The sequence below is a fragment of the Anabrus simplex genome, chromosome 14 (genome assembly GCF_040414725.1).
Source record: "Anabrus simplex isolate iqAnaSimp1 chromosome 14, ASM4041472v1, whole genome shotgun sequence".
Lineage (NCBI taxonomy): Eukaryota > Metazoa > Arthropoda > Insecta > Orthoptera > Tettigoniidae > Anabrus > Anabrus simplex.
The window spans coordinates 6,004,828-6,022,821 of NC_090278.1; the positions used below are offsets into that span (position 1 = coordinate 6,004,828).

A 17,994-nucleotide genomic window follows, 5' to 3' on the forward strand; every position below is an offset into this window, starting at 1 on the left:
AAAATAGTGATTTTCCACTACTTCACTGTGGTCTTCACAGACATCTATCGTGGAGATGTCAATACGATCAGTGCTGCGAGACTTCCACACCAAACTTCTGTAAGGTGATAGTCACTTGAAATTTAAGTCCAAGGACAGATAGCTTGATCGTCTGAAAAGGTTCGGCCTTCGTCTGAACATCGATAAGAACGAGTACCTAGAAACAATTCCGTCCTCTAAAATCCATACAGGCCCTCTTATCAAGGTAAGTGCATTCCGCTACCCAGCGTCTCGACTGGCGAGTGACAACAAGTATGGGAGGGGCAACGACTGAGAAGGTAGCGGCCGTGACGCTAATTAAGATTATAGCCACAGTGAGTTTCTCTCACCGGTTGGCCGGCAGGCGCGCCCAACTTATTTGCCTCCAGATGACTCATCACTCCCCAAGGACAGCGCTTCGCTCACTTAATATGACATAAAAATTAAGAAAATAAGCTCATACCTTATGAGAGGAGATGTTGGAAATGTTCTCTTCCTGCATCCACACATGTCTGGCATCGTCTTAGGAAACTCCGAACCACACGCATAAGCTCGTCTTCCGTACCCGAGGCTATGTCTCTCTGGATATGTTCAATTTGAAGATTTTCCCAGCCCGCCATGCTGAGCTCTTTGAAACCCCGACTTCTTGTCCAAGTCGTTTTAGGGATTTTGTAGGCGTATGTTCTAATCTTCCTGCGATTTCATTTACTTTTTCTTCGTTAAGTACACGTTTTTTAACACTTCGCTTCTTATCGAGTAAAGAACCAGTTCCTCTCAATTTGTTTACGAGTTTCCGCATGGTCTCTCTCTATGTGGAGGGCGTACACCTGAAAATTGTGTTACAAATCGCCGAACGACTTCCCTGTAAGATTCTGTTTTCACATAATTATCGACCATAATTACCCTTTTCTCTACCGTGTACCGTGTGCACATGTGGAGGCATTATGAAAATTATACCCCAAAGTAACACTTCACAACTCGAGAACAGTTGGAGCGACAGATCAACACTTAATACACGTTCTAAGCACGGACCTGAACTGCGAAGTGCGGGCATTCCCGCGCTGTGTAACGGGCAGTGATGAGTCAACGGGAGGCAGACAAGCTGGGCGCGCCTGCCGGCCAACCAATGAGAGAAACTCACTATATAGCCCCGGTATTTGCCTGGTGTGCAAATGGGAAACCACGGAAAACCACCTTCAGGGCTGCCGACGGTAGGATTCGAACCCATTATTTCCCCAAGAAAGTTCACAGCTACGTGAACCAGTGGCGGCTCGTGAAATTGTATATAGGAGGATAACATTATGATTTTTTTTTTACATTCTGCTGTTACATCACACCAACAGAGATAGGTCTTATGGCGACAATGGGAGAGGAAAGGCCTAGGAGTGGGAAGGAAGCGGCCGTGGCTTTAATTAAGGTAGAGCCCCAGCATTTGCCTGGTGTGAAAATGAGAAACCATGGAAAACCATCTTCAGGGTTTCCGACAGTGGGATTCGAACCCACTCTCTCCCGAATGCAAGCTCACAGCTGCGCACCCCTAACTGCACGACCAACTTGCCCGGTAACATGAAAATCATCCAAACAGCCAATAAAGGAAAATACTGAAACAACCTTGAAAATTTTTTTGTCTCAAGTTGCTTTACGTCGCACTGACATAGACAGGTCTTATGGCGATGATGGGACAGGAAAAGGCTATCGAGCTCGGTCCTCGAAAGTCTACATATACATCTTGACTATAGGCACAAACCTAATATCTTCAATGAAATTACAGAAAGAAAGAAAATATATATATTACCCAATGAATTATCAATTTTTTTAAAGACGAACAAATTTTCTTTAACACACATTGAACAAGCCACTTTCTCCCATCCCTTTGCTCCAACTTCCCCCTCTCTGCCAATTCACCTCACAAGTACCAGTCTACAGCAAGCGATAACACTCTCTCACTCAGATGACCACTTCACGTGACAGGGGCTATAAGTTGCCATTTTCATTTACTCACCCGACCCCACTGTGCCAGCATCATGCAATCTCATCCCCCACCCTCTCCCTCCCCTTAGATTCAGCAACCTATTTATGAAGATTCGTATGAGTTTTAACTATTACAATACAAACTTCATAACGTTCTATATTAACGCCAAATTGAAAATACATTGTAATATACAAGATTGACAGTGTATCAACCATAGTGAAACTTCTTCCAGCACCTTTGAACAGGCATCTGCCACAACATTTGTCTCATCAAACAGTAGCGCCTTCATAACAATTTTTACCAAAGTCAATTCAAGAACATTTTAAGCAAACAAACATTTTACATAAGGCTATATAAAAATGTGTCAAATTTATTCTAATTGGCGCTAGTGATATACTTAATCTAAAAATTGCATCACTATTCAAGTGGTTAAATATTTTTTACTGATTGAACAGGAATGGCTACAGAAAGGCCGAAACATTGCACTAGTTTTTGAAGATGACTTTTCATCCAACCATCTTCATTATACACTGCTATGTCTTTCAGCATTCAATCTGAAAGCCTCTGTGAATTTACTAAACGCTGTCACAATCCTCCATTTGTAACTAGTTCTGTGGCCTCATTTAGTTTTATACCTCTTATCTTTAAATCGTTAGAAACTGAGTTTAGCCATTATCGTCTTGGTCTCCCTCTACCTCTCTCACCTTCCATAACAGAGTTCATTTTTTCCCAGTCAACCGAACCTCCTCCATTCGCCTCACATGACCCCACCACCGCAGCCGGTTTATGCGTACAGCTTCATCCATCGAGTTCATTCCTTATGTAGCCGTTATTTCCTTATTCCGAAGTACCTTTCTGCCATTCTTCCTATCTGTTTGTACCAGCAAGGATTCTCACTACTTTCACGTCTGTTACTTCTACCTTATGAATCCTGAGTCCACCCAACATTCACTTCCTTAAAGCAAAGTTTGCTTGAAAACAGACCAATGTAAAGATAGTTTCATCCGGGAGCTGACTTCCTCACAACAGTGAGCTCACTTCATTAGCTTTACTGCACCTTGATTCAATCTCACTATACTACCTTCCTGGAACAACACACATTCTAAATATTTGAAATCTACATACCGTACATAAAATATGAATTCTGTATGTACATTGTTCAGAATTAAACAAGAGTGGTACTTCTGTATCGGTTATGTCCACAGTGAGAAGGAAATGCAATTAGTAATTTTCTGTCATCTCTATATGTACGTACGTACGTGGATCATGAGAGAATGGATGAACAGGATTTAATTAAAATTGGTATACAATGCTGAGGAATAAGGCACTACAATTTAGGCTGTAAATAATTTTATTTAGGCTGGGTGAAATGGTAGTTTAGAGGAAGGCCTAAAGTTTCATTCTCAAATATCTATGTTATTATTGATTCTGTCGATAAACACTACATAACAAAAGTTATAGATAATACAATTTACCATCACTTAGATCTTATAAAGGGTTTTTTTTGCTAGTTGTTTTACATCGCAGCGACACAGATAGGTCTTACGGCAATGATGGGACAGGAAAGGGCAAGGAGTTTTTTTTGCTAGTTGCTTTACGTCGCACCGACACATATAGGTCTTATGGCGACGATGGGACAGGGAAGGGCTAGGAGCGGGAAGGAAGCGGCCGTGGCTTTAATTAAGGTACAGCCCCAGCATTTGCCTGGTGTGGAACTGGGAAACCACGGAAAACCATTTTCAGGGCTGCCGACAGTGGGGTTCGAACCTACTATCTCCCGAATACTGGATACTGGCCACACTTAAGCGACTGCAGCTATCGAGCTCGGTGGGGCTAGGAGTGGGAAGGAAGCGGCCGTGGCCTTAATTGAGGCACAGCCCCAGCATTTGCCTGGTGTGAAAATGGGAAACCATGGAAAACCATTTTCAGGGCTGCCGACAGTGGGGTTCGAACCTACTATGTCCCGAATACTGGATACTGGCCACACTTAAGCGACTGCAGCTATCGATCTCGGTTTATAAAGTTTTACAGTACCAGCTATGATAACAGAGATATTAAAGAATTTACATTATTTTTGTATAGTCCATATCTACGCAGAGTCGCAAAAAATGTCCCAAGAGAATTTAATGAAAATAGGCATATAAAGTCGGGGAATAAGGCAATACAGTCTAGGCTATGGATAATTTTATTCACGCTGGGTGAAATGGTAGTTTAGTGGTCCTATCGATAAATACTGCATGACAAATGTTTTAGAGAATACAATTTCCCAATCATTTATGTCTTATACAACTGAACCGCATTAGCTATGATAATACAGATATTCATAATTCAGACTTCTGCTGCTTACTCCATCGCAAGGCCAAGAATCACCAACATGAAAATATTGTTCAGTCATGTTAACTGGCGATGGTGGTGCTTATGTCACGATTGTCTTAAAATGAAAAGCGCGTCCTCATCAGCACATATTGGTAAGAAAAATTGTAAAGTTGAGTGCTGAAATGAGAAAGTCGTGAAGGAACATAATGAAAGGAGTCCCTTTACAGTGGATGTCCTAATATCACAGAGAAAGCTAGATGTGAGGGCCTATAACATCGGAACCTGATACTCGGCTTTCTTTTATACTACCAGAAGGAAGAGATCAAATCAAGATCTTTATTTTATTTATTATTATTATTATTATTATTATTATTATTATTATTATTATTATTATTATTAGCTTTACGACGCAGCGACACAGACAGGTCTTATGGTGATGCTAGGAGTGGGAAGGAAGTGGCCGTGGCCTTAATTAAGGTACAGCGCCAGCATTTGCCTGGTGTGAAAATGGGAAAGCACAGAAAATCATCTTCAGGGCTGCTACCAGCATGGTTCAAACCCACTATCTCCCAGATGCAAGCTCACAGCTGCGCGCCCCTAACCGCACGGCCAACTCGCCCGGTCAAATCAAGACCAGCAATAACGAAAAACAATATGAACCTGTAAAGGGCCACAGAGTGCAAGGAAGCGAGAATGTCACCACAAGCTGCTGACAGAGAGAGGCATGTCCACTTATGCGTCTCAGAATCTGGGGAACATCTTGAGGGTGGACAAAAAATATAATCATGCACACCGTAAGAAATTATCCCATCAACGAGTACTTCAGCTAGTTGGTGGTGGTGGTGGTGGTTTTTACTGTTTTAAGAGGAAGTAAAATGAAATGAAATGGCGTATGGCTTTTAGTGCCAGGAGTGTCCGAGGACAAGTTCGGTTCGCCAGATGCAGGTCTTTTGATATGACACCTGTAGGTGACCTGCGTGTCGTGATGAGGATGAAATGATGAAGACGACACATACACCCAGCCCCCGTGCCAGGGAAATTAACCAATTAAGGTTAAAATTCCCGACCCTGCCGGGAATCGAACCCGGGACCCCTGTGGCCAAAGGCCAGCACGCTAACCATTTAGCCATGGAGCCGGACTAAGAGGAAGTACAACTAGGCAACCATCCTCTATATAACACTAATCAGAGTGAAGGAATGGAAGAGATCCGACACTTTGAAAAATGAAGGTATCGGCCAAAGAAAGAAAAGGGCCACAAAGAGCGTTAAAATGAAAGACTCCCTAGGCCTCGAGTGCTCTAAAACCGTCGGGGTCAGAAAAAAGCAAGAGTTGACCAAGGGAGGTCGGATAGGATAGATGAAAGTGAGGAACCTGGCATAAGTAAGTGGAAGCAATGCCAGGACTCAGCTGAGGGCCCCATGGTCGCCAAACCATGCACCCAAGTTCAGATTCCCTGGAGCCTTCAGCTAGTTATCTAAGAAAATAGTCCATTAAAGCTTACTAAGTATTCCTTGTTGAGGGCGATCTTCTCCCGTGCATCCAACGTAACACCCCACAAAACATCATGAAAACACAGGGGAGGGCGAGGCCAGTGTTTCTTTGTATGAAGTTTCCACCTTACCCACACATGTTCAGTATAGTCTTCCTGCTCAGAAAACCAGCCCTGAACATGACCGCTCGGGTGGATTGGGGAGTTATCTCAAAAAAACCTGTCTTACCAGCGCCTCATCTGGATAGTGCCCTCTCACACTCAGAACCATAATATTCTGCAGAATGTCCAAATGTTGATCTGATGTGAGACAGTCATCTATCCATTGATACACTCCAACCCCATCCCCAACACGACACAGATATTCGGCCACTCTGTGAATACTTGGCCATACATCTTTTGTAATATGGGGCTCCCCCTGGCCTGTAAACACAAACCGGCCTGACCTCCGCCGAACTGAAAGTCTGATCAGAGAAGATCACAATATCCCAAATATAATTTACCTCCATATTGGCAAAGGCCGAGCTCTCGACCCTCAGTTCATCAGAGAGAAGTTATTTGGCAGCAGCTTTTCTACGCTGGAGTCCAAATTCTTGTGATCGTTTATGGACTGTGTATGAACATCCAGGAACAATGGTTGCCTGCATGACATCTACAGAGTTTAAGAAGGGGTTCTCCTGTGAAGTTTCAACTAACCTTTCGTCTTAGTAGAAACCCGCTCTAAACAACCAGTGCCCGGTAGGCTTCCAATGTCTATCTGATACCCGCCACTGCTGTATCCACCTCCGAGCAGCCCTAGGCAAAACACCACACCAAATCGCTGTGTTGCAAATGCTAATACTGCCGTGTTGGACAAAGCTAGCAAGAACTCTCTTCATGCACGAGAATAATGTGCTTTGTCAGAATGAAGTTAAGCATTTAGCATCAAAAGTAGCTTAGCCAAACTTTGTGGTGTTCATTGCCTGACGTCTTCACACTGTATTCATTCAGGAAAAAAGAAAAGAATCATTCACGCTGGGATTCGAAACAGCCGTTATGCTAGGCACAAATTTTGTAACCTACACTGTGCTATGTGAAAGTGTGCCATGTGCTTATAATTTCACAGTGGTGAACGCAAATGTATGTCACGAAAAGGGGAGAGGGTAAGGAGCGCTTGACACGACGACTGACAATTAATGGGCCGTGTTACATAGCCGAAGTGGACTTTCTTCCATTTTACTTCTCAAGAGATGCAACAAATTTTTTATTGCTCATCTGTGTACAAGGACAGGATGAGATGGAGGAGGCTCATATACCACACCTGGGAAACTGGAGATGGTTTAGGATGATGATGATGATGATCATCTGTGTACTTATCTCAAAAAAATACCTACAGTAAGTTAGCGTTCTGCACTTTTAGTGCTGCAAACCATTCAGTGTTAGAGAATGAACTGAGAGATATTTACAAATATGAAATTGGTTTTAAAAATTTACTAACTGGGGACAAATATATAAGGTTCCCTATGGGAATCAACTTCTATATCATCCGATGGCCAGGCAGGCATCAATTTTTGAAAATGAGACAAAGTCTCTCATAGTGCATTGGCACTGCTGGTGGCTCCATGTAGCCTACGCAGTGGCTGCCTATCCCCATGCTCAGGCCCAAAGTGCCGGAACCCGAGCACGGGAAGGAACAGTCGCATGGCTCCGCTGAGCCAGCGAGTGAGGAGGAGCAACACACACTGGAGGCTACCTCTTCCCCCCAAAACAAACCGAACCCTCAAACCCGACCCAGCGGTCAGCCAGCCGGACGCCGGGAAAGCGGAACCCAGTTCCGCCAACCTGAGTGCAGAGGCAATAGTGCACAAGGGAAGGAAAGAGAAGAAGAAACGGACTCGGCGGATGGCGCCAAATAAAGTACAAACCCCGCCTGTGCGAACGAGAAACTCGGACTCGGACGAGGCTCGACTGGTGATGGACCTATCAGATATATCCCGGGAGGCCGAATCTGAAAGCTCCGAGGGAGAAGGACTCCGCGAGCACGGGGTGACCGAACCCGAGGTCCCAGCCATCAGGTTTTACATGTAGGTTCTCTCTTTCTGCCTATGTGGTTTTTCCCTGACCCTTCAATACCACACGTTAACACCATCCAACCAATACAAACTCGCCTGGTAACGTGTGTAACATGGAAACAGGCAGATACACCTTGTATCATTTCCCACTCTTCCCAGCTATCTCTTTCTACTTAGAACTAATAGCATGTCGGAGGCAATGTAGACTGTGTCGATTGCCACGACGAGGGAGCGGGCTAAGCCCCCCCAGTAAAAAAAAAAAGCCCATCCCCATACTCCATCAAACCACCTAACCTGCCTAATCTCCTGGCCAGAGAGAAGGAGTTACATTCTAGGTGGCCGGCCCCTCCCCTTTTTGGGTGGGGAATGAAAACCTTCCCTTGTCCTCGTTGCCTCCGCTGTATCCACTAGTCCTGCGTCTTGGTAGGTGTGTTATTTACATACTGATGAACACAAATTAGCACACTGGGGTGAAACTCTGGCTACCAGGAATGAGTTAGCTGGAAAATTTATAATATCCAATAAAAAAACACTATGGGTATTTGGTATTTTAATGAAGAAAGAAACATAATCTGTGTTTGTTAATTTCTTTTAAAGCTCATGTCATTTATTATCAGAAAAGTAGCACACCCATTTTGTCAAGTAGTGTGTTCTTGAAGTTTCAGACAAAAAAATGGAGAGCCTTTGAACAGAACTTCATAATATACAGTAAGTGCACGTAACTACCACAATGCAAAGTAATAATTAAGAAAATTTAGTTAAATTAAGAAAAGTCTAGGTGAAGAATTGATAGGGTATCTGCTACAATTGTGACTGCCCTAAATTCAGATCAATGACGAATGATTGTGACTGATTGATTTTCATTGGGCTAATTTTGAAACACCCTGTAGGAAACTGGGCAGCACTACTTTAGACGTATCACTATTAGTTGCCTTAAAAAGCACTGCCATTTTTTTATTGCAACTTTCATAATTCTCTGGCAGATGGAATGAGGCCTAATTTTGAAATGTTAGAGGCTGCTGATGCTGTTAACATAGGAGACCCAATTTTGAGGTAAGAATTTGACAAGACCTAAATAGGAAGAACGCATATGGAATTGATGACATACCCTCAGAATTACCAAATGGCTTGGAGAAACTAACATTCCATTTAGTGTGTGAGATGTATGATATACGAGATGTGCCATCTGATTTTAGACAGAATGTTATACCTATTCCCAAAACAGAAGGGTCTGACACGAGTGAAAACTACACCACATTTGTTTAGTATTGAATGTCACACCTGAAAAATTTTTACATGTATTATTTACAGAAGAAAGGAAAGACAAGTTGAAGCTGAGTTGGGAGAAGATCAGTTTGGCTTCAGAAGAAATATAGGAACATGTGAAGCAATCCTGACTTCAAGTCTGATCTTAAGAGGATCAAATTAAGGACAAGCCCACGTACATGGTGTTCATAGATCTAGAAAAGGCATTCAATAATGTTGACAGATTCTGAAGGTGAATGGAATCAGATACCAACAAAGAAGAAAAAATATCTACAATCAGTACAAAAATCAGTCTGCAGTGATAAGTATCAAGGACTTTGAAAAAGAAGCAGAAATCCACAAAGGAGCAAGGCTAGGTTGCAGTTTGTCCCCCCTCCCCCTCCTTTTCAATGTTTATATAGAGCAGGCAGTACAGGAAATGAAAATCCAAGGAGAGAAAATGAAAATGCTGAGATTTACCAAAGATATTGCTTTTTAACTCAGACCAGCAGATCTGTAGAAACTGCTGAATGGTATGGACACAGTCTTGGAGTACTACTAAAAGATGAAAACAAATAAGTCCAAAACAAAAGTAATGGAGTGCAGTCAAATGAAGTCAGGTAATGCAGGACATATTAGATTAAGAAATGAAGTCTTAAAGTAGATGAATATTGTTTTTATAATTTGCTTTACATTACATTGACACATGTAGATCTTATGGCAACGATGGGATAGAAAAGGGCTAGGAAGCAGCTCCGAGGCCTTAAGTAAAGTATAGCCCCTGCATTTGCCTGGTGAGAAAATGGGGAAACCACGGAAAACCATCTTGAGGGCTGCCGACAGTGGGACTCGAACCCACACTCTTCCGAATTCAAGCTCACAGCTGTGCGCCCGTAAACGCATGGCCAAATGCTCGGTTTGAATGTTGTTACTTGGGTAATAAAATTATGGCAGAAGTTTGGAGAATGTTACTTAAAAGCTCTTCAGTCTGATGAATACTCAGGTTAAATATAAATATACTACAACATACCTGTAAAAAAAAAAAAAAAAAAAAAAAAAACACACACATTATTAAACAAGGGATAAAAATAAATATTAAACAAAGAATGATGTGTTTCGTTCTTAAAAGTACATCATCAGATTCTATCAAGTCACAATCAAATATTTAGAAGTAATATTTATGTTTATAACTGATATTTAGGAACTTCAATTCTAGAACTTTTCTTAATAATGCCATCCTTTGTCTCCACTCCAGTATTAACTGCAGGGTGTTTGGATAATCGTTGCTCTGTCACTGGCGTAGGTCCAATAGCTGTAGTCACCACGTCACTTCCCTTCCCCTGCTACGTCATGCTCCTCTTCTTGTCATGTCACTAACACATTGTTTATTACTTTTATTCCTGTCATTATTACTATTATTATTTCTCATATGTCAATTCTTTATGTAAACTATGCAAGAGTTCTTACTGAGCATCTTAATGATCATGCAATTTACGTTTACATGAATGGCTTTCATATTTTTAAGAACATTTATCACTATCAATTTATTCATTTTATTGATTTATTTTGGGATAGTCTAATGAGCTCTTTTTAAATGGGTTTTAGGTTTTCCTTAATTTTAGTTTTGTATACGTTTATATGAATGGCTTTTGTAGAACTACTGTATATTCACAGTTATTATTCTTATTATTATTATTATTATTATTATTAAGGGATAGTCTATCAAGCTTTTTAATGGATTGTTTAGTTTTCCTTTAATTTTCCATTGTGTGATTAATGTCAATGTGAACTGCTTTTGTGGAACTATATTCGTAGTTTCTTTTTTTTTTTTTTTTTTTTTTTTTGCAGAGTCCTTGTGAGATTTCATTTTAGTGATATATGACAAGCTATTTATAGATCGTCTCGAGTGGCAAGGATGGTGCCTAAGTTTTGGAGAACTTACTACAGATAAGAATATTTTAACCCACATTTCAGACATTTAAGCCAGAGATTACCTTCAGTGGGATTCATTAAACGCTAATGTAAAAAGTGTAAATGTTGTCCAGATGTTAATTAAGTAGGGTGAAGCAAATTTTTAAGAAGTGTATGTTCATTCAGGTTGCTTTCATTATTTTTGTTTTGCAATGTAATTTTTAACTGCTTCTTTTATACTCAAAAATTTACTTTTATTTTCGATGTGCACGATTTTCAGATTTGTGTTGATGTCTGTGAAATGGAGTGAACTCATATATGTGCTCTCCGAAGGCTGAATGTCTATTGTATCTTATCGCATTTTTGTGTTTTTTGTATCTCATGTAAAAATTATGCCTCATTTGCCCAATATAAGTGGCATTGCAGTTACGTTCCTGGCAGTTGAGATCATAGACACCTGACTTGGAGAATGGGCCTTTTGTTGTTCAGGTTGCATTTGCTGATGTGTTTCTGTAATGTGTTGTTCGTCCTAAAGGCTACTTTTAGACTTTGCTTTTTGAAAATGTTAACTATTTTGTATGTGTTCTTGTTAACGTAGTTGAGAACAACATATTTATCCCTTTCCTGTGTGGTTTTTCTGGTGATTTTCTTTTGTGTAATAGTTTCTCTACCATGTCTGGAGGGTGGTAGTTTTCTTTTGTGATTTGTTAAATTATTTTTATCTCTGCTTTGAAATCTGTTGTGCTCACTGGTATAGAAATAGCTCTGTGTATCATTGTATTCACACCTGCTACTTTGTGTGTGTAAGGGCGGTTCGATTCGTTGTCAATGGTGTGGAACATCTGAGTGGGGTTTCTGTATACTTTGTATGACAGGTTGTCATTATTCCTACTGATCGTGATGTCTAAAAAGTATATTTTCTCATCAATTTCTGGCTCCATTTGAACTTGATTGACTTGTTTAAAGAATTTAGTTTGTTTAATAAATGTGCATTTGTGATATGACTGTCTTATATACATAATACGTCTCTACAAATCTGCTCCAGTGTAAGACTCCTTTAGAATGCTGGTCAGTTAAGGAAATGTTTTCTAAGTTATTTAGAGAAATGTTTGCTGTAATACCTGATAATGGTGAGCCCATGGCCAACACTTCATTTTGAGAATAGATTTTGTCGTTGAATGTAAAGCAATTCTGGTTTAATGCGGTTCTAAGAAGATCAACTATTTACTGTGTTTCCTGTAGTGATGCATTTTCTTTTAGATTGTTTCCTATAATTTTAACGGATTCATTTATTGGTACATTGGTGTACACGTTGGTGATGTCAAAGGATGTCGCTTGTGTGTTCTCCGTTATTTTAAGTCTATTTGGTTCATTAATTAGTTCCTTTAACAACGAAATATGTCATTCTTTGTTTAATAATATGTATTTTTATCCCTTGTTTAATAATGTGTTTTTTTTTTTTTTTTTTTTTTTTTTTTTTTTTTTTTTTTTTTTTTTTTTTTTTTTTTTTTTTTTTTTTTACAGGTATGTTGTAGTATGATATTTATACTTGACCTGTGTGTTCAACAGACTGAAGAGCTTTTAAGTTACATTTAACTGATCATAATTTATAACTTTTATTTCCGTGTTGATGTTTGACTTATATAATAGGAATCATGATACAGCTGTTGATTCCCATAGGAAACCTGAAATATTTGCCCTGAATGAGTAAATTTATAATGTTCATTTATAATAGGAATCACTCGAGGAATGCTCCACCATTCAACACTTTATATAATATGTAAGATTTATTAAATGAAGACCAGTTTTGATTCACTTGGAATCATCATCAGTTGTCCGGCTCCATGGCTAAATAGTTAGCGTGCTGGCCTTTGGTCACAGGGGTCCCGGGTTCGATTCCTAGCAGGGTCGGGAATATTAACCATCATTGGTTAATTTTGCTGGCACAGGGGCTGGGTGTATGTGTCGTCTTCATCATCATTTCATCCTCAACATGATGTGCAGGTCGCCTACAGGCGTCAAATCAAAAGACCTGCACTTGGCGAGCCGAACATTTCCTCGGACACTCCCGACACTAAAATCCATACGCCATTTCATTTTCATCATCAGTTGAAAGCATTTAACATTTAAACTGCCTTAACTGCAAATTGCGTTAACATCGGCACTTTCACAAGTTTTGACACACTTTTCTTTTTTCATTCGACTACGAATAAATGAACATTTTTAACACATGTTTTCATATCCACAGCAACATCATAAGAACTTTATAACATCCTCAACTTGAAGTTTTTATACCTATATTATTTTACAACTCTGTTCAACACTGTGCAAACGTGTTCCAATTATTTATGACTTAAACCCTAAGGACGTTCTTTAAATTTGTGCATGTTTTTATGACATATAACCCACGTCAACCATTTTAAGTGTATTTTAAGGCAAATTTTATGTTAAATGTGTGTTAATCCAGGTATCTTTTTGATTTATTTATTTGCTTTGAACTGATGATGATTCCAAGTGAATCGAAACCAGTTTTCATTTAATATATGTTAAATGTTGAATGGTGGAACATCCCTCAACTGATTCCTATTATACATTTAACTGAGTCTACACTGGAAAGTGTGGCTTCCTTCTTAACAAAAAAAAAAAAAAAAAAAAAAAAAACAGAAGTTAGGACATAAAATACAGACTAGCACAAACAAGAGAGGCCTTTCTTAAGAAAAGAAACGTGCTCACTTCAAACATTGATATAGGAATTAGAAAGACGTTTTTGAAGACTTTCATCTGGAGCGTGGCACTGTATGAATGTGAAACATGGATGATAACTAGCTCAGAAAGAAAGAGGACAGAAGCTTTTCAAATATGGTGTTACAAAAAAATGCTGAAGGTGAGATGAGTAGATCAAACCATGAATGAAGAGATATTGAATCAAACTGGTAAAGAGGAGATTGACCAGAAGAAGAGACAGAATGACAGGACACATCCTAAGACACCTAGGAGTTGTTCTTGGTTTTTGATGGAAGTGTAGGCCGTAAAAACAGCAGGGTAGACTGAGGTATGAATATGACAAGCAGATTACAGCAGATATAAGACGTAGAAATTATGCAGAAATGAAAAGATTAGCAAAGGAAAGGGTGGCATGAACTGCTGCATCAAACCAACCTACGGACTGATGACCCAAACAACAACATGCTTTCAAAGGTGTAAATACATGCCATGCTCATGTACCAGTATCCAAATATCAAATTAGCCTAGGCTAATTGAAATGAATGAATGGTTGAACCACTTAAGTTTTAATTTTTGGCCTTAAAAGTAAATAAACCACATTAACATGAGGTTAATAGTTTGTCAAAGTGAAAAATTGTACAGTACAAATATTCCATGCTTACTCCTTTCCAAATAATACAATCAGTAACTTCCTCTGAATCTATGTGAACTCATAGATAACACACACCATCTATCAAACAGTACTGAAATTTTTGGTGATATAGGCTACAATCAGATGTCACCTTACATGTATGAAAGGCATATCACATGATTTCAAACAGTATGCCAATCAGTCAACAATCATTCATCTGCGTTTAGTACTATTGCTCAGGTGGCAGATTCCCTATCAATGTTTTACCTAACTTTTCAATGAACATCTCCCTTGATAAATTATTCCAATCCCTAATTCCTTTTCCTATAAATGAATATCTGCCCCAATTCTCCCTCTTGAATTCCAACTTTATCTTCATATTATGATCTTACCCCATCATTTTTTTTAAAAGCACCACCAGAGCTTATTTGTCTATAGTCTTTCAACGCCATCTCACCACTGACAGCTCGGAACATGTCGCTTAGTCCAGCAGCTCATCCCTTACTCCAAAGTTTGCAACATATTCGTAATGCTACTCTTCTGTTGGAAATCATCCCGAACAAATCATTTTGCTTTCTTTCGGACCTTTTCTAGTTCTCGTATCATGTAATCCTGGTGTGGGTCCCATACACTGGAACTATACTCCAACCGGTGTCTTACCCTCTCCTTTACATCCTTACTACAACCCCAAAATACTCTCATAACCATATATGAATAGATCTGTAACCTTTATTTACTACCTACACGTGGAACAGTTGAACATGTAACTTACCTGTCAAAAATGCTCTCAACTTTCCAACTTGTACTTTGATAAGTTAGGCCTACTTGAAATATGTAAATCTATTATATATAAGAACTTGCCCATTTCAGATATAATTTATGTTTTCAGAAAAGAAAATTATTGAAAATAAGAAGGCTATGCACTTTCTTGGTGGTGATGTCCACCACAAATACTACACAGTACCGTACAGCTCTAAGTCAACTACAATATTTTAAGACAGCTTATGTTATGTGATACCATAGTGCCCTAATAGTGCATGAAAGTTGAGACAAAGGAGAAGAAAGTTTTACATATGAGAATTCGAAATGGTACGTGATCTGTAACACTTTTAAATTCCACTTCTAACATGGTTATATGAACTTAGAAAGAGCTGTCAGGTTTATATATAACCCTTTCCTACACTATAAGTTAATGCTCATCACCACAAGCAGGCAATTCAATTACTCATAATAGCAGACGAAATTTACACCACTTTACAGAAAGTGTCCAAAACTAGTCCTGACATTCAATTATTTAATGAGAATATCAGTAACTTACTCAGGATCTTTTAGTTCCTTCTCTTGCAACGACTCTAAAATCTCCGATGCACGAAGACACACTCGAGCAGTTTTCTTTTCATCATCAAACTTCACCAAAATATATTCAACCTGAAAAAAACACGAACGAGCAAGTGATCTCTCACTTCAAATAGAGAACTTTCCCCTAGAAATTAACTTGTCGGAATATTGCTGGTAGTCTATCAAAGAATACAATAGTTTTTTATGAAAATCACTGAAAAGATAGATACATAATACTATTACTAATTACAAAAGTTTTACCTCGTCACCCCATTTCAGGACGTCTCCTTGACGGTCTTTCAAACGTCGATATAGGTTAATAAACTGAATAATTCCATGCTCCCTTACATGATTAGCTAATGCTTTTGTTTCTTCCCAACTCAACGGACTACCTTCTGTCAGTAAACCCATTTGTCTTTATCACAAATAAGCAGTGAACGAATAACACCGAATATCAGTCACACTAAACTGACACCAAAGTTTGCCTTGCGCTTCTTATAAGCTCTGAAAATATCACTAAACTGCAGTCTTATCTCGTGACACTTCCCACAAATGATTATGTAAACTTAAACGTTCCGCCTACTACCACTTGTGTAGAAACATAAAGAAAAATATTCATGTAACACACGTATTGAAATAATACCACAAGTTAAATATCTCCATACAAATTGAGTGAGAAAGTATTCCAAATGACGATCGCAAAGCGCACCGAATGCGCAAACACCGCTGGTTCCACCGGCAAACTGGCTCAAAGTGTAAACTGACCGGGACTTTCAGTTGTGTAATATGAGAAGAAACTGTATTACGTAAGGATTTTTAAGTAATCGATGTGATGGTGCGGGACAGCAATTACTCCTACCACGCTTCGTATTTCATACAAGTCTGACGATGGATCACTGCTTAAACATTTACAAGGACATCTCCCCTCTACAAAATATGGCAAGTCACGGTGATGGTACAAGGTCATCAAGCAGAAGTGCTGTTGTTTACTTCTGCGAATTCAAGAGGAGAAAAAAGATCAATGGTAGATCTGTTCAAGTCATCCTGTGCTAATCTTATTCGATGAACCACATGCGAAATATTAACTATCATCGCCGTTGCATCACTGGTTGTAATGATGATGCTTGTTGTTTTAAGGGGCTAACATCGGAATTTTTTATTGCAATTGCAATTTTAATACCGCTCCTACTTCCAAAAAGTAATTAAGAAGACAAACTTATTAATAGTACTGGCAACACGAAGGTTTGTTTACAGTTTCTTTCTTCTAAAATTTTGTTTTGAAAGCTAGCCAGTAACTTGAACTATTGCGGGACATGAAAAAGCCCAAATCAGTGATCGGCAATGTTTATAAATGGCAAAAGCAACCTTGTAATTTTTCGTGATGGTTGAAATCGTGATCATAGCCATAGGAACATAGGGTCGTGACATTTCATTTCAAAAATCCTACATACATTGGCCGCCCACAACAGGAACTCCTCAAATACAGACAAGAAATGCCAGAGAAGGTTCACTTGGACTTGACTCTTAACAGATGACGTTAGATCGCAGCAAAGATAATGAGTCCCGGTATCGCAGTTGGACAGAATCGCATAGCAGCGCTCTCACAAGATTGGCAGTGCACGGCTTTCATCATAAAATGTGCGTGCATACGAACAGGTTTTCACGAACCATGTGTGCGTGTGTGCGAATTTATGTGAATGGTATCACAAGTGCCATGAAAGAACGAAATCACTGATTGAGAATAGCGAAAATTAGAACACACCAATCACGTATGCAACTTTGGCCATTCGGCTGAAATAAATAATAATAATAATATTATTATTATTATTATTATTATTGCCCTACAGCCGCCCTGATGAGAAGTCAGTCCCTCCCCTCGCCTTCCCATCATACGAATTAATAAAAACAAACTATCTTTTTTAACGTCGCACTAAAACATCGAAGGTAAGACTATTTGGCGACTGAAGGATGGGAAAGGAAGGTAGCGGTCATGGCCTTCATTAAGGTACATCATTTGCCTGGTGTGAAAATGGGAAACCACAGAAAAAGAGCTGCCGACAGTGGATTCGAATCCGCTATCTCCCGAATGTAAACTCGCAGCTGCGCGACCTCAACCGCTCGGTCAAATCGTTCAGTACAATAGTAAACAAACACCTTAACGCCACAGCCCTGATTAGCCTTGCCCTACCAAGCGACCACTGCTCAGCCTGAAGTACTGAGATTACAAGCTGATGTGTAGTCAAGGCTCCAAATCCTCTCTGCTGTTATTCTTGGCTTTCTAGAATGGGGCTGCTAATT

General features: G+C 39.6%; 1 protein-coding gene across 2 annotated transcripts in view; it reads right to left on the reverse strand.

Moving 5' to 3' along the window:
- Window positions 1–17,450, reverse strand: part of Gclc (glutamate--cysteine ligase) — a 114,853-nt gene extending 97,403 nt beyond the window's left edge. Inside the window, exons 1-2 of one of the 2 annotated variants that reach the window (XM_067158200.2) lie at window positions 15,958–17,444; window positions 15,677–15,786 (exon numbers count right to left, since the gene is read on the reverse strand). In XM_067158200.2, the coding sequence (XP_067014301.2) occupies window positions 15,677–15,786; window positions 15,958–16,107 (260 nt within the window). In that variant the 5' untranslated portion in view covers window positions 16,108–17,444. Of the gene's footprint in view, window positions 1–15,676; window positions 15,787–15,957 lie in introns of both variants that reach the window. The other variant, XM_067158201.2, reaches the window with a different exon arrangement.
- Between the last annotated feature and the right edge of the window lie 544 nt (window positions 17,451–17,994).